We start from the raw sequence: 27,950 nt of genomic DNA on the forward strand, positions 1-27,950 counted from the left end.
ACCAAAAACGAAACCAGAGGCCAAGAACTGAGCAGCTTTCAGGAAAGAGGTAGGAGAAAAGTACCTCTCTGAATTTCCCATTTCTCTTGGGGCCTGTTTTAAAAGGTTAGCAAGTTATCTGCACTAAAAATGGGTGATCTGAAAAAAATTACATACCATCTGACCTAATACTGATAGTGCTTTCTCCCATAAAGGGTTAAAGGTTGGCACACAATATGCCACGTCTGCTTCTCACCCCACACATTTTAATGCCCAACTTTAATTCTTCTATTACCTCTAGTCAAGGCTTCATGCCGTGTAAATAAGTGAAGGAAGCACATTACCAGCACTGACTTTAAAATGCTGAGCTTCTGTGCGGTCAGAGCCAGAAGGGAGGGAGAGGAACTTGGGATGGGCTGGGCAAACGGAAAATGAAAGGCGGCAGAGACGTGAAGGTCAAGAACAGAATTTCTAGAATAAAAAATTTCACTTCAAATGGATTGCTAGGCCAAGAAAGAATTCCCCAAACTCATTTTCAACAAGAATTTCAAGAATGGAGGTGTTTGTTTTTATTTAGGACAATATTGTTTCAATATCAGAAATGTTTTTACATATCTTTATTCTCCAAACTTCATGTCAAATTACAAATAAATAGTCTATACCATGTAGTTTCTTCACGATGAAACTTCAGGCAGAAAACAGCAATCACCAAGAAAACATTGAAAATGAACTCACGTAAGTACCACTGGTAAGTATAGAAAATGAGTGACATTTCGGCGTGGTCCTGCGTGACCGTTTAAACGTGGATGCCCCGATAAAAGATTACAGATGTACATAATTTCCCTACAAAAGAACCCACACATCCGTTGTTTAAATTTTAAAGTTGTATCACAGGGACTGTTTCAAAACTATGAAACCTTGTGAATTTTAGCAGCAAGTTTATGCCAAGCTCACCAATTTTTAAACATTGCTGCAAAAATTGCAAATTTTTAGAGAACATCGTGGATATCAAACCCCATTACTTAAAAACAAAGTAGTACTTAGAAAGTAGGTCCCACCTTCAGTTTTGTTCTATAATCTGTAAAAACCTTTTAATGAAGTTTAAGCTAAAAATGCCACTGGGGAAGAAGAGTGGAGGTAGCCGTCAATCTATGCTATGAGCTGCTCTACTTATTGCCACAGGAAAGGTTTTTCATCAGCTTATCTCCAGTAGGGAAAACAGTAGCTCTTAGAAACCATTCTTTAAGGATCTAGCCTACATCCAGGTGTGTATTAGATCTGGCAACTGACTCTGAAGTTCCAAGTTTGCCTCCGCAGGCAACTTGTGGTTAAAGCAGTATTTCTTATCATAGGATTACAGTTGTTGGGTAGTTTTTGCGTGTGTGTTTTTTTAATCAAGCAACTTTTTCAAAGGGTAATATTAAAAGACACTGTTTCAAGTCACTTAAGACAGTTTGGGTTAGAGAGTCATTTGTTTGAAAAGGGGTTCTACATATTTAATTTCATATTCTGCTGTAACATCTGACATTTTAGGACTGAAAGCAATCATTCAAAAAATTATTAAGATGGAACCAGCCTTATGTTTCTAAAAAGAAACATTTATTCCGAATCTGTGACAAGCTACATATTCATCTGCCACTATTTCAAGTCACAATGATCAACATCTCTCCTTTGAAGAATTGAACCTTCTTTTTCTAAGTACAACTTTTTGAAAACCAGTGGAGAGCAAACATTTATTCTGAAGATAAAGCATCAGAAACACATCCCACCCACCCTGTTTTACTTTTTGGATCACAACATCCCGATAAGAGAGGTTCCTTCCATTTAGTGTCTTTCACAGTTTTACTTCTTGGCAGTTTTTCCAAACTTTATGATAAACTATGATGGAGAGAAAAGCATCCAAAACATAATACAAATATACAAGGATACCAGTAAAGTTCAAAACCAAACCCAACACCGTATTGCAATACCTCCAAAGACGATGTTTGTGATACCAAACACCACAGGCCCTGGGGCTCAACATGCCCACTGCCCTACACCAACCCAGGTTCGTGTTTTGTTTTGGTTTTGGTTTTGTTTTTTGATACCTAATGTGAGAATCAATAAAATAACTAATATAACATATAAAAAACGTGGACCTATGTTTTCTTAAAGTCCTGGTTTGAGCACATCTTAATTGGCGTAATATTACCCTTAAAAATGCTCAAACAACAAGAGATAAGCAATACATGTGAAAAAACTAAGCTTCACACAAGCAATGTTTTTAGAATCACAAATAAGTTGCACACAAACATAAAAACCTACAAATTAAATCTTAACTCACCTCATTAAGTTCTCATGTAAATTGTTAAGAATACTATTATATGAAGCATTCTAAGCATTTTCATTTTCTAGTGTAGAAAGTTTGACAGAAAGGGGTAGGTGCTTTTTCAACAAGCTACCAACACACGCATGCCCCAGTGCAAGCCATCAAAACAAAGAATCCTGATTTGAAAGGGAAACAGATTAAACATGTAAATGAGAAGTAGGAGTGGGAAATAAGCCAGTCAGAGAAAGACAAGTATCACATGATCTCACTCATACATGGAATCTGATGAACAAAACAGATCCAGTGACACAGAAGCATGGAACAGACTGACGAACTTCAGAGGGAAGGCAGGGATGGGTGGGGGGAGATTAATCAAAGAACTTATATGAATATATGCATAACCCAGGGACACAGACAATACTGTGGTGAAGGCCTGGGGGGCGTGCATGTGGGTGCCGGGGGCCAGTGCGGGAAAGGAGGGGATATCTGTAATACGTTCAACAACAAAGATAAATCTTTTTTAAAAGGTGGAGTGGGACACAGAATGTTTCCATTATAAATGTGTCGTAAATACAGAAAACTCAATGTACATATAGTCAATGAAATAAAGAATAACTTTCTTTCCTTTGCATTTTAAGTTCTACCGTCTAACTTTCAGAATTGCTTCCAATTCTAAAGGCTGCCTATTTTCCTCATTTTCACAGCTCTAAAAGACTAAGCACGTTGACGGTCAGCTTCCAGGGACGAGCTACCCACTGGTGCTACACTTGCTGTGTTTGCGTCTTTACTATAAACCAGAACCCTCTGCTGCTACTCGGTTCCATGCAGCACCAACCAAGCTTCACTTTACCTAATAAAAATTAAATGTGTGAAGACGCTATCAGGCATATATTAACAAAGTCTCAATTTCTTAAAACATAAGCTTGGGCATATTTATTTCTCTCAAATGCATACAAGACAATAATTACACAGCAACAAAGCTTTTGTTCAACAATGATTTGATTCATAAGCATCTGAAATTTACATAATTTCACATCCAGAACCTTACATTTTTTAAATACTGTAAGTAAAAAAGTCCCCCGAATAACCAATTCTTATATTTCCTATTTATCCCTCTATACATCCAAACTTTAAAAAGTTACAAACTGAACATTATACAGAACATATAAATCATATTTAAAAACTTGAGGTTTTAAAATCACTGTCCCCATAGGATTCAGGAGCCTCCACATGCTGACAAGTGCAGTCCTGGGGGAAAACTGCAGGAGGGAGAAAGAAGAGACAGACACAGGGTTGCTGTCTTAGTATTTTACTCATCCTGCCCATTAAAAATAGTGATGTCATGAGAAATAACAGTTTAGGTTTAGTATGAGGAATGGAGTTTGCCTCACAGTCTGAGACGTGCATTTCAAGTATTTTCCTATTTGATCTGAGCTCCTTGCAGCAACCTGATGCCAAAAGAGAATCATCATTTCCTTCCATACATTCGCTCAATGTCCGCCTGGTAATGTGTTTTAAGCTCCTTGCGTTTCAGCTTGAAGGCATCTGTCACCAGACCAGTTTCCGGGGTCCACGGTTCAGGGCTCAAACGAATTTTCACTGGAATTTCAAATTTTTCCAGACTTGCTGAGGTGGTATGGGGAAAATACAAATACAAAGTCATGAAAAACATACCACTGAAATTCTTAGCAGAGTCGCTGAGCACCCATCAAAATGCACAAGCAACCGCCCATGACTCTCATTGCAGGCAATCTATATCCCTCAGAAATGCTAGCATAAGTAAAAAAGTAGACACATATGAGAATTAGAATAGCAAAATAATACATGTCCATCAACAGAGTAAGTTAGGTAAATTATGATTTAGGCATAAAATAGAATGCAATTCAGTTATCAAAATGAGTTAGGTGTACATGGTATGGATGTATAAAGTTTTTGCAACAAGGTTTTAAAAAAGGCAAGTGTTGTTTTTTTAATATTAGATAAACTTATTGGCATCTAGACATGTAGGACGAGACGCACACACTGTAAACTATAAACACCTCTAGGGTGGGATCCAGGACTAAGCAGAAGGAAGGTCACTTTTTACTTTACACCTGCTTGTTTTCTCTGAATTTATTATAAGGAGCATAATCTACGTGAGGAAAGTGACCCTCCATCATCTCAGAGGGGCTGGCCCGTCAGTCAAAGGCCTCAGAGCAGAGCTGAGGAGGCCCCCACAGAAGTGATTCGCTGTCGACCCTTCAACAGTCTGCCCCACAGAGTCCCAACCCTGACCACCAGCCCCCATAATGGTGTACACCAACCCATCCCAGTAAGTCTCTTATCTGTAACCCACTGGTTCTGTAGTGCTATAAGCCTGACTAATGTAGATTTGGGTTACAAATGAAGCTGGATGTCTTCTTCACATCACATAAAAACTAACTCCAAATGGACTAAGGACCTGAACGTAAGAGCAAAAACTAGAAAACTTAGGGGTGTATCTTTGTGACTGGATTAGGCAATGGTTTCTCAGATACCAAAAGCACAAGCAACAAAAGGAAAAATTTAAATAAATTGTATCTTATCAAAATTAAAACTGTTGTGCTTTAAAGGATACCATCGGGAAAATAGAAACAAGCAGAAGAATAGGAGGCCATATTTACAGATCACCTATCTGGTGATGGACTTGTAACTAGAATATACAGAGTTCATAAGACTCAGTAATAAAAAGTCAAATAACTTCATTAAGAAAATGAGCAAAGGATCTGAATAGACATTTCTCCAGAGAAGCTATACAATGGCCAACAGGTACATGAAAAGATGCTCAACGTCATCACCACCAAAAGACCACAAACCAAAACCACTATGAGATACCACTTCACACCCACTAGGATGGCTACAATCAAAAGGGTGGACAACAACAACTGTGGGCAAGGATACAAGGACACAGGAAGCCTCATGCAACACTAGTGAGAATGTAAAATGGTGCTACCATTTCAGAAAATAATTTGGAAAAAAATATTCTAGAAAATAGTCTGGCAGTTCCTCAAAAGGTCTGACATAAAGTTAGCACAGGCTCAGCAGTTCCACTCCCAGCAGAGAAATAAGCATGTCCACACAAACACTTGTACACAAATGCTCACAGCAGCATTATTCAGAACAGCCAAAAGTGGAAACCACCAACTCCCAGGATACAGGGAAGGTAGAGGAGAATCTTGGACAACTCCCTGAGGGCTGGGGTGGCCAGGACACCGAGCAGGGCCTTGGAAACAGCAGAGAAACGTAGAGAAAGGGGCCACCCAGAAAGCAGAAGCTACAGCAATGAGAACACTCTGAGACATGTGCCCCAGTCAAGGAAGCAAACGACCTGTGTGTCCCAGGGCTTGAAAGGGGGACTGATAAGTTCTTCTACTAACGGTAGGAAAATACAATTGGTTTCCTAGGCCTTGTAATATAACAGGATAAACACATTTAAGTGCTCTCATCCTACTTTGGCTCTGAGAATCAGTGTGAGCATCACTCACCTGAAAGAGCAGCTTCGGACAGCACTGTGAGTACCTCGTTTTCCATCTCCGAGCTGTTACACAGCTCCTCCCACGTCCCTTTAAGTCCTTTCTTTCGAGCAAGTTCCGTTAGCTCCTTTTGATTTGGCACAACAAATCCGATGACGTAAGAATGGTAACTGAAATAGACGAAGGACAGCTTAGTGACGGGACTGACTGGCACACCATTTAATTGCAGTCATGATTACACTGACGTTTCAGTAGCCAGCCCTTCACTGCTCTACAGAAAATGCATGACGCACACCGGGCACTGTTCATGCAAGAGCCACCTTTACTGTCTGACTCATAGCACGTTCCAGTGCCCTGGCAGAGCTCACTGCTGAATAGACCTTAATATGACACTTCATGATCAATTTCAAATATGCACAGGAATAGTGCCATGTACACATTTTTTAAAAGATAATTACAAATTATTAGAAAATTCACTTTTATAAAATCACTAATTCACATCAACAGGTTAAACAAAAACAAAACCTAACATAAACAAACTGTATCTAAAGAAATTTGGCAGATCAAAGTAATGTGATCATACTGATTTTCTTCTTTTGTTATCAAGAGAATTTGTGTTGAAAGAGGAGCCGAGTTGCCCACTAAAGGCAGGAGCCTCACGACAGCAGCAGCAGCAGCAGAAAGAGTTCTGGTTAATAGCACACAAGTAAAACCCAGAACCCTGGCATCACTAACAAAAATACTTCGTTGAAGGACCAAATCATTTATACATAAATGAAACAAATCTTTAACCGGGGCTATATCTCAAAGTCTGTTTTCAAATTGGTTCTTCTGATACCAGAGCTTATTTTTTCATAATTCTTATGTCAGCTGCTATGGCCAGACTCCCAGGCTGGCTACACAATACCTGGGACTAATACTTGAGAGTCACTACCTCACATACAGTACTGTCGGGGAAAGTGTGATCAGAGTGCCAATCTAAAATCCAACACATTTACCAAGATTGCACTTCTGGAGTTTGAACTTTAAGCCCCCTCCCCAGCTGTCACTAAATCATCATGGGCTTACAGAGCTTAAGGAAGAAGGCCTCAGCCCTGGCCAGGGTCCCAAACAGACTTATGGTTAGAGCAGGGACCCCCACAACCCCCAACTCCTTTCTTAACTCCCCTTCCTCTGGACTGGCTCTGGAGAGCCTCCCTGTGCAGAGGGACAGGGAGCTGGGGTCCCAAGGCGGCAGGAACCCTCAAAGGACACTGCAGTGAGACATAAAGCAGAGAATGGACACAGAGGAAGATGGGAAAAGGAAGACTCGGTGGGTGAATGGCTGTAATGAGAAGAGGCTGTTCCCAGAGACAACAGATAAGAAGGAAGGGTTCTTGGTAGAATTTACAAAGACCTATACAGGAAGGCAATGCCAGTAACATACCAAACATTCTAGGGAAAAGTTGCAGGAATTCTACTTTCTTACCTGTTTGCATAAGCACAGATGTTATCTATCAGTGGAAGGTTCTTCAAAGCTGCCTCTACTTTCCCAAGAGAAACATATTCTCCTGCCTGGAGTTTTACAAGGTCCTTTTTACGATCTGCAGGACAAAGGCCGGGGGGGATACATGAGAAGACAACATTAATAACACCTTTAATACACATAAATACTGACCATTCTCTAAGCAATTTGCTATCAATTAAGCACATTATAAAAATTACACTAAAATTAAAAGTGAATAAGAAATAAGTCCTAATTTTGATATTAAATACATTCATTTTTAATTAGCTTCTGAATAAGGCCCCCCCCACCCCATTGTCTGGGCTTTAGATATGCTCCACTGAATGGAAAAGTGTATGGAACACATTAATACCAGGAAGGTAAAGAATATACTCAGTGCCACCTGAAATCACACTCCACCTGGAGACACGCATGATGCAAAAACATATCACTTTCATACTCTATGGCAGTGCCAAGTGTTAAGACTCTCCAACCTGCTGCTTTGGAAAGAATTCCTGCCAGTGAGGCCTGAGCTGGTTCTTGAGGGAAGACTGAGTGACAGTCGAGTGGACCAGCACTGGCAGAGGAGAGAGCAGGGCCAGCTCACACTACCGCAGCAGGGAAGAAAGAAACCCCAGGAAGTGGACGTGAAGGTGGAGCTGTGAACCGGGCCAAACAGAGGAACCCTGATCTGAGCCTCTGAGAGCCACTACCAGGTTTCAGCAGGAAGTGGTCCAGTGGGGTCAGTGTTTAGTAATCACACAGTGGCCACGCAAAGGTGTGTTTAAAGGGGACTGGCATGGCAACAGAGAGCAATTTCCTGCAATAGGGTCACAGACGGACAGCCTAACCTACGACCACAGTAAGAGGGACAGAGAGAGAAGAGGCCTACATCACAAGGTCAATCTGGGCTGTGGGTTAGATACAGGCAGCTGCCTGAAGCATCTCTTCCCAGGACTCCAGTCATGACTGGGATAGAAACGCCAGTGACTGAGGACAAGAAGCTCAGGGAGGAGAGGGGAAAGGTGTCTGTCACCCATCGAGCAGCCAGGCCTTCCTTAGTTCTCACAGGCAAGGCAAGGACATATTCCGACAGAACAGAGCCCTGTCCAGTGACCTCTAGACATCAAAGTCATCACAAAATCAATGCTCCCTATGAAGAATCTGACTCTTTAAGGGCTAGCTAGTAAGTAAAGATACCACTGCTGCTGAACAGATTCTGAGACCTCATAATCTGTCATGCCTTACAATTCCACAAAGTCCCCACTGTAAACTTTTATATTACAGGGATGATGCAACAGACCATACCAACATTTCCTAAAGACACACTTACATTATTCAGCAGCTTCTCTCAATACACAACACCTCTTTTGTAAACTATTTCAGAAATACCACATTACAAGAAAGCATTACACGGCTCACCAATAATCTTTAAACAGCCATCAGGGTCGAACTCCCCGATGTCCCCAGTACAGAGCCACCTCTGCCCATTTTCATCTTCAAAGAAATCAGCCTTTGTTTTTGCTTCATTTTTGTAGTATCCCATTGTCACATTCTGGCCACCAATAAGAATTTCACCCCTGGGATGTGGTTTATCGGTATTAAAGTATCCACCTAATAAGCAGAATATTTAGAGTTAATTCAGTATTTTTATCCCTATATGCATCATGTGAAAACCTGAAACTTAGTTTCTAAACAGGGATATCTGATTTCAATCCACTTCTAGTTTCCCAAAAGAAATAAGGCAGATACCATGAATTAACAAAACTCATCAACATAAAACTAGGTACAAAACTTCAGTTGCTTAAACATAAGCACTTATGCTTTTAAACTACAATTCTAAAAAAAAATTACACTCGAAAATCCAACATCTAATGAATAAAATAACTACATATACTACACACAGGTAAACTCCTTTATGAATTCTGTAGAGCCCAGCCTGAGTGGCTCAGCGGTTGAGCATCAACCTAGGATCCAGGAGATCCGAGTTCGATCCCCGATCAGGGCACATGCCTGGGTTGCGGGCTCGATCCCCAGTCAGGGGAGTGCAAGAGGCAGCCGATCAATGTCTCTCTCATCATTGATGTTTCCATCTCTCTCCCTCTCCCTTCCTCTCTCTCTCTGAAATTAATAAAGACTTATTTAAAAACAAAAACAAAACAGAATGCTGTAGATTCTGAAATATCATGCTAATAAACTAATAAAAGTATTAAATCATGATTTTAATAAGAGGATAAATCTCTGTATAAAATCAAATTACTATATATTTAGAAGATTTATTCCTTAGAGATAATTTCAGAATACTCCAAGTTTAAATTTATTAAACATTTTTACTAATTCTGCTAAAAGATAGCTGAAAAATTACATCTCAGCCTTAGAATTTTTATCTTTATTTTGTATAAAAGAAAAGAGCATCCAAACAAATCATAGATAATATGTACATGTTAACAGGATCAAGTAAAAATTTTTTAAAGTAATTAGTATTTAAGTGGAATTATAGTAAAAATTTATTTCTGATCATTCTTGGTTGAAGCCCTCAGAGAAAAGAAAGACAAGAAAAAACACATGTAAAAAAATCTTCAATTTCATAGAATTTTATGAATTTTCTTCTACAAAATAAAAGTTATGACCATTCTTAATTAACTGACATTTATTTAGCATATTTCTCAAGTTTTTGCCATAATTCTTACTTGTATTTAAGTACTAATAAGCAAAATAAAAACAATTATAATTCTTCAGAATCATCTCTAAAACTTGCAAAGTAAATGCATCCATATAGCTCTAGATAGAATATATCTATTACAGGTGACAAAATGAGCACTTGTGAGTAACTTTATATCCTAAAGTAAGGAAGAAAGTAACGCCAATACAACATTAAAGTTTAGTGCTATACATATTAATGCTCTGTGCTTAAAATACGTTATTACCTTCCTCCCAGTTCTTTAATTTGATTTCACAGCAAACTAACGGTGCTCCCACTCTGCCGGTATTGTAGTCCCACACTAAGAGGCAAATGAAAAAAAGTCTTTGATTACAGTAGGTAAAATAAGTGGCTTCATTTTTCTAAATTATCAAAAACAATGATTTATCCCAAAGCTTAGCTAACCCCAGAAAAAGCAGAAGTCACAAACTGGTGAACCACAGGCTGTGTGGCCCACACTGAGTTTTTCTTTTGTTTTTAATCTACATTTTACTCACAAGGGTGGAATCTCCAGGAACAATAGGCCCACCTTCCCAGCATGGCACATGCCTGCTCCAGTTCCCCAGATTCCTCACCCATCACATTTTCTTACATCAGGCCCAGTTCATGAGTTTGTAGCTCCCTATCTTAAGAAATGATGGAGCAGAATGGTTTACACCTATTCCCCTGCCTCATTAGACTCTACAGCTTTGCAGTACAAATAAGCTAATGTTCCCCATGCATCACTATTTCAATGTGAGACCTTGAAAGCCTCCCTCACACATCAGTTAGGCTACCGCAACCCTATTTAAATTCACACAGCGAGAGTTCAAAGGCCTGGCTGGAGATTAAGATTGCTAACTTGGAAGCATCTGGGGAAAGAACCCACCATTATAAATTACTACTGCATTGCATTTCCTCTTGAAGATCATTCAAATACCAGCGATAAAATGCAGATATTTAACACTTTACAGAGTTTTATTTACAACAAACAGTAACTGATTAATCACACATTCAATGTGAATCTTAAAGAGAAGAAATTAAGATCCTGGGGGGGACAGACGACCATATATGCATACACTTAAGATTGCTTGTTTATTTCCTGCAAAACATAATGTAGAAGTAGCTTCCAAAAATATATAAAAATACAGAGACCATAACTGAAAACAGGAAAATACAGGAGTAATGCAAGATTAACCTGGCATAAGAACAATACATAGACATACTCAAGGTAAGTAAGAAAAAATCAACAGTGAAGAGGTCTGATATCTATCAGTATCCAAAAAACAAAGTAGAAACATGGCTTTCTCTAGTACTGGAAGCAAAGTAGCTGCCTCCCACAAAAGGGACACATGAGGCCCCATGGGGTTGACCTGGGAACCATCTAGGGTGCAAGCAGATCTCTCCCTCAATCACATCATCATGGGAAGCTCTAAAAACTATATTCTCTAGACCTTTCTCTCCAGACCTTCTCACTATACTTACACACACACCCATCAACAAACATTTCTGAATTTGAGCCTTAATACACATACCTAAACAACTAGACAAAACATGTTAACTTTTTACATAAATATAACTTAAGAACTAAGGTAAGAAAATAAATATATACAACACAGCCAATGCTTTTTATTAGAACTTTTCCAGAAAACTACTTAGTTTATAATATTGCCTAGTTTTAAGTGAAAAACTCCTCTAAATGAATTACTCTTACATTCTAAAACCTCGTATCAATAATCACAGAACACAGAACTTACCATTACTGTGGTAGATACACACCTTAACCCCTCTTCTCCTACATATTTGTAGAAAACCACCCATACCCAAAAAAGCCAGGTGGTGCACACGGCCTCTGCCGGACACTGCACTCTGTGGGGCTCTCACCTTCTGTAATTGTTCCAGCCCCGGCTGACTCCGTGAGCCCATAGCCCTGGCCGACAGAACAGCAGAAGCAGATGTTCATGAACCGCTGTGTGGTGGCAGAAAGCGGAGCACCTCCACACAACAGCAGCCGAATGTTCCCACCCAGCAAGCTCCGAACTTTCCGGAAAATAAACCTTAAAAAAATATATATATTAAATCAGAGAACCACAGGACTTTAAAGCTGAATAGGATTTCCCAAATCATTTAGACTAATCTCCCAATTTTGATATTAAGTGACTTAACCAAGGCCACACTCCCAATTCAAGAGATTCTCTTGACGCACTACTTAAATCTTAATTTTTAAAAGATCAACCAAGTAAACAATCTATGATCTTGCCTTAATTTTTTTCAAGTAATATTTGAATTCAAAGTTGTAAGGTTTAATTTTGTATAATAATGGAAAATCCTTGCTAATAGCCAAAGCAATTTGTTTTGTATCATTCTAGAATACACATTGTATTAATACTGAATAATCCTATTGCATTTATAAATTTAGTACTAAAAACAAATTACTTTTTGCTTTAGCTTATTACTTCACTAGAAATGTGTACATATTTATATACAGCAATCTAACTTTTTAAAAAACTTCAATAATTCCAGTTTCAACATGTTTATTGTTTAAAAATATCTGGTAAATCAAAAAAAAACACAATTCAAATGTTTAATTGAAATATTTCTGAAAATACACTAATATAAAAAGATTACCTACTACCTTGATCAAAAGAAGAAAGGGTTGTTGTTTTTTTAAGTAACCTTGAAAAAGGCAAGGCCAAGTGGCAATCATGTAATAAAATAATATTAACAGGCTTTTTACAAAGTAGGTTATATATCTTGCTAAAGAGATAACTAAAAGGCAGGGGGGAAAACTTAAAAAGTTTTAAATAAAGTGAAGCATTTGAAAACTATATTAATATTCCTGTAAAAAAATAATCTCAGTAATTCATTTCTAAATTCTAAACTATTTTATATTTAAATCTACTTACTCTATTAGCACTACAAAAACAAAACAAAAAAATCAAGTCTGTGGTAAAACTGGTCATTTAACACTTCAAGCCAAAAAATTTAATCACATTTTGTTGCCATTTTATATTTACATTGAAAAAAAATTTAAAGCAAAGAGAAATTATTTCTCAAAATAATAAAGTCACATAAGTGTCCATATAAAAATATAAGCACATTATTAAACTGAGTAAAATTGTAAGTGAAAAATTTTTTCACATAAGATGGCAATGTTTTTTAATTGCTCATATTCTTACGCAAGATGGATTTTTTTAAAGAGTCCCTCTGACTTTTTAAAATAAATTTGTTACAACTACCTCAACTAAGGGGGCTAGTGATGTGAACAAAACAACTCTATTACCCGGAGGGAGAGCATTTCCTTACCTGTCGCACAGGGGAGTGCTCCGCCCTTTGGAAATCTGCTCCATCTTATAATTATAGGCCAGAATAAACAGATTACGTTGAAAACTACTCATTTCATTCACTTTATTCATGACATTTTTGTAGATTCGATCCATGATTTCCTGATTGTATAAAAATTAGTTAATACAGTTAATGATGCTAGCAGATGCCTTATACATATTAAAATCTTCACATCACATTAATATTTCTATCAATATTGAGACATTCTAAAAGATATATCCTATCAGGCACACATTTTTAAAATACAGTCAAAATTAGTTTAAAAATGGTTTCTGTAAAAATAATTTTTAATAGCAAAAATACAGGTGCTCGTGAGTAGTAAAAAAATAAAAGCGTTGGGGCAGTAATATGTTATTTATTGATTTTTTTTATATTGCTTTTCTTCATCTTATTTATTCTGAACTAAAAATTAAACTCACTAAATAAATAAGCAACTACATGAAATGGTTAGGTTATAGAGTTCCACATTCTTTAATCACAAGAGGACCTTGGGCTATCCTGGTTGGTTTTGTCTTTCAGTGCTGCACTTGGGAATTTCCTTGTCTACCCTGTCTTTTACTTGCTAGGCCTAGCACTACAACGGAGTATACTTTAATGACTTCAAGTAGTTTATCCCCTACAATTTCAAATTACATGGAATTTTTACATGAACTGAAAATTTAAAGATAGTACTAAGGAAACTATATACCTATAGAAATTCCTGTATTTGATTTTAGAATAACTATGTAATTATACTTAGATGTGAGGGCTCAGGAATCTGAGCATAATTCCCAACACTTTCAAACAAAATCCGAAAGTCATATAAGACTTACACTAAGAGAAAATCGTGTCTCATTTCCATTGACTTCACACTCAAGGCCCCTCCCCATGCCTGGTATCACATCAGGATGCAGGTCATGCCAAGTAGCAGCAATTTTTTTGGTGTCCAGGCCAGATTTCCCCTGAGGAATCAGGAGGTAATTACACTACCTGCTTAGAAGGAGGTGATCTCAACTTAACCTTCACTCCTACCTCCTGCTACACTTCGGGTTTCTACTAACAGCAAACAAACTTCATGAAAAAAACTTGAACAAGCAGCTATTTAGAGAAAGGAGCTGATAATATGATAATACGTACAGAAGCTGGAAATAAAAAAAAAAAGTAAAGCTAAAACAAGATGGAATAAATCCGCAGAGCTTAAAGTAATGCAGAGACTGAATGAGGAATAAACCTAGACGAACTACCTTGACAACAGAATCCTTCCACTAGCATGTATATCTGTGGCACGTGACACTTCTTTAGAACTCAGTACTAGTTAGTGTTCAACTCTTACCGGAACCGCTGCCATCAGCGTTGGCTTCAACATGGACGTATCCCCTTTGCTTCCTTTTTTTATTTTTGAAGACTATAGAGAGAAAAAGTGATCCACATAAAGTGATTCTTATTTTAAAATTCAGTGGAATTCTTAAATCAAAAAGTATATTATAAATTCATGATTTTAATTTACTCATATTCTAAAAAGCAATTAAAAAGCCAAGTGCCTGTTTTTAAATTGTTATATTCATAATACAGTGTCAAATTGACGGGGAAATGTATTTAAAATGATGATTTTTTTAGTATCTCAAGTCACGGATATGGCATTTACCTGATCTGCTAACGTCTGTGGGGAAGAGTAGCCAATGCGGCATCCATGAGACAGACAAACAAGCTCAGCACTCAATTCTAACACATGGGCCAGAGGCAAGTATCCAATGTAAACATCTTCCTCTCTGAAAGAAAAGGGAGATGTGAGAAGAAACTGTCAGGCCTCTCTGCTGAAAGTGACTACAGTGGGAGCGAGCTTGAAAAGGCACATGGAACGGCCCTCAGGGCATCCATTTGACTCACTGGTAGTGGTGGTGTGTGTGAGAGGAGAGCAAGAGAGACAGACACTGACAGACAGACACTGGGGGTGTCAGAGATAAAAACTCCAGCTCAGCCTAAAACAAGGATATAGACACTCTAAGCAAGTGGCCCTGTGTCCACTTCTACTCGAAGGCACTCACTAATCAATTACAGGTGCTGCAGAGCTAGGAGCTAAGGCAGAAGAAATAGAAGAATGTGGTAAAAAAATGAAAGGAGCCCCGCCGGGTGTGGCTCAGCGATTGAGGGGCGACCTAGGATCCAGGAGATGGTTCAATTCCCAGTCAGGGCACATGCTCGGGTTGTGGGCTCGACCCCTAGTCAGGGGCGTGCAGGAGGCAGCCAATCAGTGACTCTCTCTCACTGATGTTTCTCTCTCTCTCTCCCTGTCCTTCTCTCTGAAATCAATAAAGATATATTTTTAAAAATGAAAGTGTTCTTTGGAAGGAGAAGAAATCCAAGGAGGAAGGGTCTTTAAAGCTAGTGGGCTGCCACACAAAGTTCAAACAGAACCCACAACTGTCTGCCGGGAATCTTATAGAATAGACTCCTGTCCCAAGAGCTAGATTTAAGTTATAAGTAATAAACTATACCTTAGGTAAGAAAATGCATATGGGTGCATGGGCACATATTTCAAGAACTGCCCCATCCCCAAACTACAAAGGGCAACTGAAGCAAACACAGAACACTGTTGTTCTTAATACTTTTCTGAAAGTTATGTATGCAAGACAAATTTCTCTCCCCATTCCCAAATTCTATTCCACAGTAACCGGTGTGTGCGCGTGTGTGTAACTTCTGTGCATAACAGCTTCAAAAATACCTAACCACTGCCCAGGTCAGTCATCAGCATGCATCTTTCCCCTACAGTACACCCTTCTCCCCCTGCTATGAAATTTGTCCTAAAAAGAAGTCAGAGACTGAATACAGAACCTCATTAAACACTTATTGGATATATTAAGTTGTTTACCTGAATAACATATTTAGGTATAAAAATGACTATAGAGGCGACAATACAAACTGATTAAAATAATTTAAATTACAGGATAAGTCAGTTGAAATTTGTACTTTTAAAATAAAAGGTTAACTGTTGATGATATCTATAAATTATATTTTAAAGTTTCACAATTAAGACGATTTTATAATTAATACTAATGTCTTGTGAAGGAAATGCCTACTGTAAACAGACTGAAAGACTCATTTAACCACATGAGACTTCATGTCACAAACATTACTATAACAGACATAAATACTGGCCTTGTCCGCATTTCCTCACTACGACCTACCCCAGCCGTGGAATCCTTTCAGCCATCCCAGTGATGCCAGCGATGATGTTGCTGTGGGAGATCATGACCCCCTTGGGAAGTCCCGTGGATCCACTCGTGTACATGATTACTGCGATATCTGATGGTGCCGGTGTACTCTGAGGTTTGTTTTCTATATTGGAGAAACACACACACACACACACACACACACACACACACACACACACACTTGTGAGAAATGTAGCCAAAGCACCAATTTTTTTCATAATCATGTGTTTATCACTCAATTCAACAATTCTTCATTGTAATCACACAGAGGTCAACAAAACAGATCAAGTCCCTGCACATAAGGGACATACAGTCTGTTGGGATAGACATATAAATCTATAATATAGTAAGAGCTATGAAGAAAGATAAACCAAGACAAGGTAAGAAGATGATAGTAGAAGCTGTTTAGATGAAAAGATCAGGAGAGGCCTTTCGGGAGTCGATATTTTAGTAAAGACCTGAAGAAAGTGAGAAAGAGAGCCAGGAACACCCTGGCATTGGGCAATTGTTTCAAGCAGAAAATAAGCAGGTGCAAAGGTCCTGAGGTGCCAATGTGTCTGGCATAAGTACAGCACAGGAGGAAATGTGGTGGGGTAAAGTAACAAGAGAAAAGTGGCAGGAAGGAAGGGGGAGCAGCAGCCAAGCCCGCACCAGGTAGCGCCCCGGAGGCCACGCCAGGACTCAGGATCTCCCTGGGGCAGGGTGGGGGGAGCACAATGCTGTTTTGTCATCATCCTGGGCAAGGATCACTTTGGCTACTGTGTGGCTACCTAACTTAAGAAAGGGAAGGAAGGAGGCAGAAAGAGAACAGGCTATTCCAAAAATGCAACTAAAGATTAGGGCGGTTGGACAAGGGTACCTAGGCATTTGCTAACAATGTTCTCTGCTTCGCAGTGGTAAGTTAACTTGGCTATACTTGGAATCCTGGATTAAAGGCAACGTCCTCCACTTGACAAGCCTAAGGACAGCAGCAAACATCCTACAGAGGAGACAGGGTAGACAGAGAGAAGTGGGTCGTGGATGGTACCGACGACCTGCCCGAAATAATCCGGGAACTATCCTAAATGTGGACTCCTTAAATAAGCAGGGGAGAGTTTCAGCATGTCCCTAAATGAGCCCTTTCTCTCCTGCCTGCAGACACATTTCCTCGCAATTGTTCTTATTCAAGTCCTCACTTCCTAATCTGCATCCACTCCTTCATCCCAACACTTCTTGGAGCTTGCTCTCTCTGAGGTGACACTGGCTAAGTCAGATGGGCCTCCTGCACTCCCTGTTACCTGAGTCGTCCAGTGCACCTGGTCCTGGTGACAACCCCTGCCTCACCGAGACACTTTCTCCCTTCCTCTCTGACCAATCCTGGGTGGCATCTGAATGCACCACTCTCCATGGGTGACCTCACCTACGCCCAGCTATAATTAAAACTTAACTGCCAGGCACCTAAGCTGTCTGTCATAGCAGCAGTTTAAACAGAGCTGCTGACAGCAAGCAATCTTGTCTCCTTTGGGGGTTGTGGCTGTGCCCCTCCAAGTGAATTGGGAGATTCTTCACCCCTGGTAGAAAAACAAAAACAAACCAAAAACCCAACTGCTTCTGGCTTCTAACTCTCCTAACTGCAGATCTCACCGCAGAGCACTAGCCTGTACAGGCCACTGCCCACTAGATAGTGAGTGACATCTGAATGTCCCACCAGCTCCTCAAAGTCAATCTGCCCAAAATTAACGTCAGCATAACCCCAGTCCAGAGCTGAGCCAATGTCTATATCGAATGAATCACTAAGTGTCCAACTATAAAGGAAATATACCACAGCATCCAAGGAGCTTTTCTATGATATCCCTGAATGCCAGAGTACTCACCAACATTTCATGACACTTATTTGAGAGGAGGGACTCCCAGTCACCGTGCCTACATGTGCTAGTGGGAGGATAAGATGTCCCCTTCGGAAGAGGTACAGTTGGAACAAGGAGTTAAAGGAGAGATCCGGGTTTAGCTATCTTGTAATATTCATGGATAATTAATCCATAGAGGACAAGTTTAATGCCATTATTTATAAAACTAATTTTAAACCATCCAAAACAACCAGAAAAAGGAAACGGAAAAACTGTACAAAGTAAAACATATTTTAAACTAATTTCAAAGAAGTAATACTTCTAGTACGTTTATAAATTGTTTGCTTACACCCTCCCTGAAGGGCAGATGAGAAAGTGTACCCAGAGCACGGTCCCTGCAGAGCACAAAGCAGGGAGGGGCAGAGGCGACCTACCCGTGCTCGCCTTGGCTCCCAGGGCCTGCACTGCGGCCATGGTGTGCACTATGACGCCCTTGGGGAACTCGGACCAGGCTGGAGGCTTGCCGTCGACAGTGATGATGTGCCGCAGGCGTGGGGCTAAAGAAACTATATCCTGGAAACACACAAGCATTCATCATGCTCATTACTCTTCATGAAACAGCTTAGCCAATGGGCCAGATCACAAGAAAAGCAGTTTATCATATTCAGTGAATTATTGATTTCTAGGCTCAAAAAAAGGGGGAGAGGGTACATTGGTATGAATACCACTTTTTCAGATGGAGAAACATTGGTCTGAAATTTAAATTACTATTTTTATAGCACTAGATTTACTCTACCTGTAGTTTTTGGTAAAACCCTGGTCGACAAAGTTACTTCCTCACAGAAGGGGCACGTGAACATAGGCTGCCTACACGAAACTGCAGGGGAGCCAAACGCCCTCACACAGTAAGAGGCTAATGAAGTTACAGGGGAAAGAGGTGGAAGTCACTTATAAACTTGCGTATTTAAAAAAATTAAACCAGCGATTATTGTTTTTACGGAGAGTTGTCTAGAAACTAAAGAAACCCATTTTTTTCCTATAGTTTCATAAAGTCTCTCTTTTTCCCTTAAAAAATTCTAAAAACTCCTAATGACCTAATGCTTAAAAAAATAAAATTGCTAGTTTAAAAATAACCCTTCAAAATTTAAAATGTATTTTAAAAAGACTAGAAAACAGATAAGCACAATAAAGAATAGCTATAATCCTTTCACCTTAGATATGGGCATATTCATAATTAATGTTTTAACTCTCTGCACTAGTTATATGAATATATGAAATCCACTTTTTCTTTTCTTAAGGAAATAAAATTATATTCCTATAAGTTTATAAAGAAAAGAATTTTAAAGATCATAAAAGAACTAAGTATCAGTAATAGAGCTCATGACATTGAAAATTGCAAAGTATTAGACAGTTAAAAAAACTCCAGTCCTCACCTTCAACTTTGTTTGCAAGAGTTCTTTACTAGTGATGATGTTGGTCACCTCTGTCTCATTTAATCCATGAACAATTGCCGGACCTCCTAGAGTCGCATACAACGTAACGACTACAGGGAAAAGACAGGCAAGTCAACACTGGAACATTTCATGGGTATACTAAACATAAGTAAAGCCTTGAAAGGACATGAATCATAATGGAGCACACTGAACCCTGAATCATTACGTCCACAGTTTATGATCTGTGCTATTTTCTCAAATTTTTAATATGCTAATTAACATTATGCCTACTCACCTTTCCTTAATATTTTAAAATAAAATTTTTTTAAATTTAATTTTGTTTCACCTACAGATGTTACTGTGGGACTGTCATATTGGAAGTAATTATATCCAATTTCTAAAATGTCAAGTCTTAGTCGTTAACTACTAGGTACTAAAATATGAAAAAGAACATATACCAATAAGATAACACTTTGGAGGTCATATTTAAGGTATTATGCGTTACAGTAACAGCATAAACAAGAGTCAGTACTGCTCATTCCAAAGCAGAAAAATCCAAAGAAAAACATTCTTAAAAATGTTAAAATTAAATAAAGTAGCTTTTTATTTGCAGGTTTAAAGTAACTTTAAAAGATGATTATTTTAAAGCTTTCAAAAGAAATGTTTTGTAAACAGAAACCTGTAAAAATAAAAAGGAATGAAAATTTAAAAAAACAAAAAAAACAAAAGAACACTGAAGACACGTACAGCAAGAAACCTGGTAAATGTACCTTTTCTGTTTCATATAAAGGATAAGAAGACAATGTCCATACTTCACATTTTGGTACCAAGAACTCTCAACTAAGCTTCCAGGACTACCTCAGACTGAGGCATCGTGACCACCACTCAAATAATCACAATATAAAAGTTCTCTATTGTTTAGCCTAGCGCCTGCATTTGAGTACTGGAAATGTTTTAGAGGTAAACTGTTACTCCTGAGAGAAATGGCATAACAAAATGACACCGCCTTCAAAGGGGAAATGCTGAGAGATGATAGCAGTGTACAGGCCGGGCTCCTACACCCAGAAAGTCCCCTATGAATAGGTTCAAGGTCCCTTATATAGTGACTGCACCATTTGTTCCATAACTGGTTCCTTTTCCAAAGCAGATCAATAGTTCTAAATTATAATAAGGGGTTCTCTGCTGATTGAATGCAAAGTGAAAAATAACATCAGAATTTTAATCTCGCAGTGAAATATTTATAATCAAAGTCAGCATCATTTTTCCCACAGTAGCATAGATCCGCTCTCCCAGAAGATAAGAAAACCCACGTACGCTGAAAGTTATACATGAAGCACGCCTGTGCCGCAATCATCCACTCAGCCCTTGTTTCACAGAAGATGGCGATGTTGGTCTTTGGTTTCTGACCCAACATCTGTAAGCCATTTCCAAAGTTCAAAGCTCTATCGAAGACATCTTCATAAGAGAGCCAATTATAGTGTCCAAGAATAACCTGATAAAACAAACAAAAAACATAATAGTAGTGTTCAATATAACCAAAATATTAGTTTCTAGAAAGCCAGGGTATGTCCCAAATTTTGACAAATCAGAAAGTGCATGTAATTAAACTATTTTTTTAAACAAAAAAACAGAAAGTGGGTTCCAACTGAAAAGTCTAGTTTGAAAATTAGCTTTTTTGTGATATCTTCTATGACAATTCAAATTTTATGCTGATTTTAATGTTTTTGTGGGGGTTGTTTTTGTTTTCAAAAATATTCAGGGTTTGACAGGATCTTAAAGGTCACCTTCCTGGTTGAAGGCTCATATACTAATCATTCATTTATAGATTTTATTTACTTAAAGGGTTTGGTTATTAGTTGAAAATTTAGCCTAGAATCAAATACTACTGATACAAAAATTTTACTTTGCCTTTACTTATGAATTCCTGGACTTCCACATCAAATGGTAAAATACGATTCACAGAGAAGTGGCCAGGCCCAGGCAAAGAGAAATGCGTGTAGCAGTTCAATGTGCATGGCTGTACCTAGCGCTAGATAAGCGAAGTGAACATGTCTATTTCTATGGTGAGCTGGGCACCAGGTGTGTACTGCAAAGTCCCTCTGTTGAAGCCTTTAATACCCAGAAGAAATGTCAGACTTTCTACATTTTACTTGTGCTTTCCAGAAGTCCAGGCAACATCGAGTCTGTATTAGTAACAATCTCCTTTTAAAACCGGTTAACATATGTTTGTCTTTAGGAATTTTCTCCAACTTAGATGAGACTATAAATCCCCAACTACAAACAAACTGAATTAATAGCTCCTGTCACTGCAAGGATATAGACAGTTCCCAAACATGGTTCTGTCACCTTAAAATCATCTGACCATACTCATTTTCAAAACACATGCAACAGTTAAGAGACTTCCAGAAATAAGAGGCTGGGTGAAGGTTAAAAACTAAAAAAAGCTAAATGCTGCCCTCTAGTGCCCTATCCATAATAAACTGAAGAAATGCTTATTTTGATGGGTAACACGCTGTATTTAAAATACTTATTTAATTTTAGTGGTCCCAAACTCTCACCTTGCTCTGCACCCCCACGACATGCTCAGACGGGAGCTCCAATGACTTCAAAAGGAGCTCTGTGGGGGTGAGAAGACAGATGAGAATTTGGCCAAAACGTGCAGGAACTGGATTGCAATTAAGAATTTTACACTCCAAAGATAAGCATGAGCTACCTCCTAGATGCTAGAACCTAAATGACTAGCTTTATAAGTGTCCCGAGAAGGCATACAATATAGAATCCAAATATGTAAAGCCATCTGATGGCGCCACCTTGTGGCAAAGAAATCAAATCATGAGTTTAATTCAAGGATAACCAAAATCTAAGTTTCATTTAACTCTTTAAAACACTGAATCTTCTAGTAGTGCTCTTTCCCATAAATATTACATTAGAGGACCCCATAATTTTATTTGACTTGTGCTGGAAAAGTTTCTAACACTAATTTTATCCCTATGGTGAGCCCATCCTGAGAGTAAACTCATTTTATTTATTCCCTGCCTATACTTCTGAACACTGCTAAAGAACACGCAACCTTTTTAATTCCAGAATCAGAGATCTCACCACCCGGCAATCCGAATACACTTCCCTGGCATATTCATTCTCACCCTCGAAAATGGTATTTGAAACCTCTCTCCTCACATATCCTCTACTCACTGCCTGCCTTCTCCACTTCCAGGTGATGATAATGTTTCATACTTCACTGAGAAATTAGAAATTAAAAAGAAACTCCCTTAACTTCCTACCGCCAAGTTCAATAACCTTCTCCCATCTGTACTCACACTCTTTGCAGAGTCTCTCAGGTGTTACAATGGCTGGTGTCCCACACTCTTTGCAGAGTCTCTCAGGTGTTACAATGGCTGGTGTCCCAGACAAAAGCCAAACTCACAAGGACTGTGCTTCGAAGAGCCTCCCAAATTTCCCTGTCTAGTCCCCACTATTTCTCCCCTGAACTCACAAGGGCCAACCGGCCAAACGCTTTCATTCTTACTCCCCTACAATCCATTCTCGCTACAGTAGTGAGGTTTTTTTTGTTTTGGTTTGGTTTTTAATATATGTCAGCTTGCTGCTCTGCTTAACACTCTGTCCAGTGTTTTCCCTGACCAGAAGGAATGGAGTCTGAAGACCATACCTGGCCTACAAGGCCGTAAGGGACCTAACGTTACTGGTTCCCTGCGCTCACCCCAAGCCCTCCTCCCCGACTCCCTTCCTGGAAATTCAACTTTGTCCTTTCTGACCTTCAGACTGGCTGGGCCAGGGCAGTAACTAGGATGAGGTCAAAAAGGTGCCTGGGGCACAGAGCTGAAGGAGGCGCACAAGCCCACAAGTCTTGAAAGTCTTGGCAGGTTCTGCCCCTGGTCTATAAACCTAGGGAAGATTAAGACAATCCCACCAGCCTAGCCAGGCGTGGCTCAGCGGTTGAGCATCAACCTAGGATCCAGGTGATGGGGGTTCAATTCCCGGTCAGGACACATGCCTGGGTTGCGGGCTCGATCCCCAGTCGGGGGCGTGGAGGCAGCAGATCAATGACTCTCATTGATGTTTCTCTCTCTCTCTCTCCCTCTCCTTTCTCTCTCTGAAAGCAATAAAGATATATTAAAAAAAAAAAGAAAAGATGACCCCTCCGTTCACTTCCTCTCTCACATTTAGTTGGCTTGATTTTATTCTAGGACAGGCACGACATACAGTGTAAGTGTCAATGTTTCACTCAGCCTACCACTGCCTGGACCGCAAGAACTTAACTTACTTTGTTCAGGAACATGAGATTAGATGTTCGATAATGCTGAAAAATGAGGCTCTCTTATCTCAAAAGAAAACAATAAAAATAAAGATAACATACAGAACAGTCTATAAAAGCACACAAATACTTAACCATTCGGGGCCCTGAAGAAGGACACAGTCTGTTAAGATCAAGTTCCGAGTCACTGAGAGCCTAACCTCTGTAAGCACAAGGACTTTTTTTTACTTTAAACCATTCAGAAGAAAAGTATTTCAAAATTACATACTGTCCTGCCTTCCTAGCAAAGTACAGCTGGCTTCATTTAACCTTTCTCCCTGCAAATAAAGATCATTATAAACAAATTATTGTGAGGGAGGCAGAGAAAGTGCAAATACTCAAGCAATCTGGATGGTTGGTGTTACAATGGCTGGTGTCCCAGACAAAAGCCAAACTCACAAACTCACGGTGATGGTAAAGAGGAAGGCTGCCGACCCTCGCTAGCGTTTGCCCTGTGCTAAGTGTGCTGCAAGAATCAGCTTACTCAACTCTCACAGTAACTCTAGAGACAGCTGCTACTCTTACCTGTTTACATATGAGAGGACTAAAGCACAGAGAAAGTACACTTTACTTGAAATCACACAGCTTAAGAGTGAAAGGACCAGCCTGGAGGGGCGTGGCTCAGTGGTTGAGCGTCGACCTAGGATCCAGGCGATCGGGGTTCGATTCCTGGTCAGGGCACATGCCCCGGATGTGGGCTCGATCAATGACTCTCTCATCATTGATGTTTCTCTCTCTCTCTCTCCCTCTCCTTTCCTCTCTCTGAAATCAATAAAGATATATTTAACAAAAAAAAGAGTGATAGGACATGAATGTGACCCAGAGCGCCTCATCCCAGGACCAAGTACTAAATCACACTGCTTCGCCTGCACTAAAGAAGGGAGCTGGGATGGGACTGGGTAGGGGTACCGTGCGCTGGTCACAGACCACGTCAGCTGCTGTGCGTGAGTGCATTAGAACAGGGGCAAGAGTGGAAGCACAAGGCCTATTTTTTAAAAAAGCGGGGGGGGGGGGGCCTGTAAGAGAGGCAAAAAAAAAAAATCAGACTCTTGCTTTATTGTCTTGAGCCATTTGGTCCAGGCGGTACCTTTAACAAAGGGGCTGAGAGAGGGGAACAAGGACCGAAAGGCAAACCGAGAGCTCTGGTCAGGCAGAGCAATGCACTAACCAAACCACAAGCCCTGGCCCAGAGACCAGCGCTGTACAGATTAACTATGATGTAAGTGTCCTGTAACTCAGAAAATAAATATCATGCACAAATGTAAATATAATAAAAAAATGTGACTCCAACAAGAAATGACACAAAGTGGGCATTACAAAAAAGGAAAAGAAAGCCAAGTCGAAGCCAAGAACAGAAATAAGGGTTTCCATTATCTTTTTGGATCAACTTAGAGGGAATGTCATAGCAAAATCTTCTCTTTGCAAGCACTCTGCTTACATAATTCCTTGTTTTCTTCTAATGTGTATAAAACATAAGAAAAAAATGTAGTGTTGGTGGCGATTAGATCACAATGTTTGAACCAGCACTGTGCTCTTTTCTGTTTCACTGTAAAATTATGTTATTCTTTGCAACTTTGTTCTATTTCAGGTACATGTACTTTAGCAATGCTCTGGAGACCAATGGTCTCACTGCTGTTCATTTCAAAGACACTGGGACAGTGCATTTGCGTCAGGAGGCTGCAATCGGGAGATGCTGACACTTCCCAGGTGCTTCACCCTGTGAGTCTTATAAAACCATACGACACTTAAAATGGAAGACTGCAGTCCTGAAAAAGCTTGCCGAGCCTCAAGTATACACAGCCTCTGCTTGTCTGCCTTCTGCTTTTCTACTTGTGCCCCCTAAAGAGAGGCCTATCTTGGTGGAGCTGATGTCTACCTTATCATAGGAGTAATTAGAGCAGAATCATCCCACTGCCTTTTTCCTTCCACTTACCTTCCCTTGGTAGCTCAAAATAGACTTTTCGGATAAGACGGAAACAAAGCTTCAGAGTTAATTGGAAATAAAGGTTTTAGTACCTTTGCTTCAACCATATCAGATACATCCTAGAGTCAATTCCAAAGCTCAGCCCCTCAAAATACAGAGGAAACTTTTAGATATTGCTACATCATTAGCTTTCTTCCCTCAATCAAAATACAGAAACTATGAAATAAAGACACACTTTGTCAAAAATACTTCTGGAGCTCCCTGTTGGCAAGCACTCTGAGTAAAACCCACATGGCCTTCGCAACCCCACTCTTACATCAGCTGTGAATGGTCCCGTCCACTACCCTATGAGAGCAGATGCTGTTACTGCTGCAATACAATGGGTGCAAATAAGAAGCCAAGAGGGAGGAAAAGGCCTTGCTCATTTAACACCCAGTGGAGATGCCCAGTGTACCAGTCTGCAGACCTGCGACAGCCGCCACACAGACCAGCAGAAACCAGCCTTGGACAGCCCTTGGCTGGAGAAAGGACTGCATCCTTTCTCACTGAGGAAGGCCAATAGAAAACGTCTGTCTCGTTTACTATCCACAAAACCTAAAAATTAATTCACTTTCTAACGAGCTTGATTTCAAACAAGGAAAATATAATATGTTTTCTGTATTGGAGTTTATATAAAGACTTCTGAAAAAGTCTGATGAATCACAAATAATGCAAGAGAGCCTGGGTTCCAGTTCCAGCTTCACCACTTGCTAGCTGCAATGTCCTTGGGTAGGCACCCAACCCATCTGCGCCTCCGTTGTCATCTGTAAAGTAAGGATGACACCAACTCATAGAGCTACTGTAAGTCTCAACTCTTACAACAGCCTTGCTCAAAGAAATGCTAATACAACAGCCACGATCATTATCTCCATATTACAAATAAAGGAAATGGAGGCAAACATGTGAAATAACTTTTCCAAAGTCACACAGCAAGTAAGTGAAAAACCCACAGTCTGGATCTAGAGTCCAAACTCTTAACCACTACGTTATACCACCTCTAGGATGTCCCATCCCGTTTCAAATCAACAATGGCAGGTTCTTCCGTATTTGTAAAAAGAAATCCTTAAAATCCATGCTCTTGCCACAACCAAAGGGCCAAGACATGATAAGTGCCCATGGAAGCTGCACTCAAATCAGAAACAGCAGGTCCCACCCTAAAGCCCAGAGCAATCTCAAGCACAACAGGTGCTTCTGGAACTACCATGAGTTCGAGGTTTCACACCCAAAACTGCCCTAGACATTCTATCCCAAGCCCTGGCAGACAGGCAGGTGCAGAAGTGCCCCACACGAGTGGTAGTCTCAATGTGTGTGTGAAAATTCAGGAAAAATCAGTGCCAGGAGTACAAAGAGGTTAGAGCACCTAACTTTTAGCCCCTTCCTTCTGTTTTTCTTGCCACGTCAGCAAAAGTCCAACAGAAGCAGGCCAGGCTTGTCCCTGCCACCACTTCTAAAGTACATCTTATGCAGAGAAAATTCAAAGGCAACCAAAGATCACCTTACCTTTTTAAAAATTTTTCCATTTGGTTGTATTTCATCTTCCTCATTTAAAACTTCACGCATTCCCAAGAGTTTTTTATCCTTAAATTTGTTTTTTGCATACATAAAAACTTTATCCAGTGTGTCACAGCCTGGGTACAGCACTGAGGCCAAGCCATTCAGACTGTTAACAGATCTGAATGCAGACTCCGGTTTTGAACTTACAGGCTTTGCTTTAATTCGGTTTGATTTTTCTTGTCTTGATTCAGACAAAAAGTAATATGGAATGTATGTTAGAATAGTATAAAGTGATATTATAAAATGTATGAAATATAAAAGAATGGGGTTGATGGTCTGTTTTAGCTTCATGGTCGATGGTTTTGAAGATACGTGGTTATTCATAAGTGCTCAAAATGTAGAAGTAACAGATTTCTGTAAGAATCTAAAAGAAAGAGAAAGAAAG

The 27,950-nt window shown here is 39.6% G+C and overlaps 1 protein-coding gene and 1 non-coding gene across 2 annotated transcripts in view; one reads left to right on the top strand and one right to left on the bottom strand.

Annotated features, from left to right (window-relative positions):
* Nucleotides 1-3,193: 3,193 nt before the first annotated feature.
* Nucleotides 3,194-27,950, bottom strand: part of ACSL3 (acyl-CoA synthetase long chain family member 3) — a 42,542-nt gene continuing 17,785 nt past the window's right edge. The window contains exons 2-15 of the mRNA XM_087819565.1: nt 27,512-27,929; nt 21,051-21,228; nt 19,737-19,846; nt 18,738-18,876; nt 16,451-16,601; nt 14,911-15,034; nt 14,599-14,670; nt 13,248-13,387; nt 11,826-11,998; nt 10,189-10,263; nt 8,684-8,875; nt 7,247-7,361; nt 5,791-5,948; nt 3,194-3,913 (exon numbers count right to left, since the gene is read on the bottom strand). Coding sequence (XP_087675691.1) covers nt 3,756-3,913; nt 5,791-5,948; nt 7,247-7,361; nt 8,684-8,875; nt 10,189-10,263; nt 11,826-11,998; nt 13,248-13,387; nt 14,599-14,670; nt 14,911-15,034; nt 16,451-16,601; nt 18,738-18,876; nt 19,737-19,846; nt 21,051-21,228; nt 27,512-27,889 — 2,163 coding nt within the window. The 5' untranslated portion in view covers nt 27,890-27,929 and the 3' untranslated portion in view covers nt 3,194-3,755. The remainder of the gene's footprint in view (nt 3,914-5,790; nt 5,949-7,246; nt 7,362-8,683; nt 8,876-10,188; nt 10,264-11,825; nt 11,999-13,247; nt 13,388-14,598; nt 14,671-14,910; nt 15,035-16,450; nt 16,602-18,737; nt 18,877-19,736; nt 19,847-21,050; nt 21,229-27,511; nt 27,930-27,950) is intronic.
* LOC148092551 (small nucleolar RNA SNORA68) lies at nt 17,908-18,027 on the top strand. Its single transcript, XR_015714937.1, has one exon. It is a non-coding gene; the product is annotated as a small nucleolar RNA SNORA68 (small nucleolar RNA).

Source organism: Miniopterus natalensis, chromosome 8 (genome assembly GCF_054644295.1).
Source record: "Miniopterus natalensis isolate mMinNat1 chromosome 8, mMinNat1.hap1, whole genome shotgun sequence".
NCBI classification, from domain to species: domain Eukaryota; kingdom Metazoa; phylum Chordata; class Mammalia; order Chiroptera; family Miniopteridae; genus Miniopterus; species Miniopterus natalensis.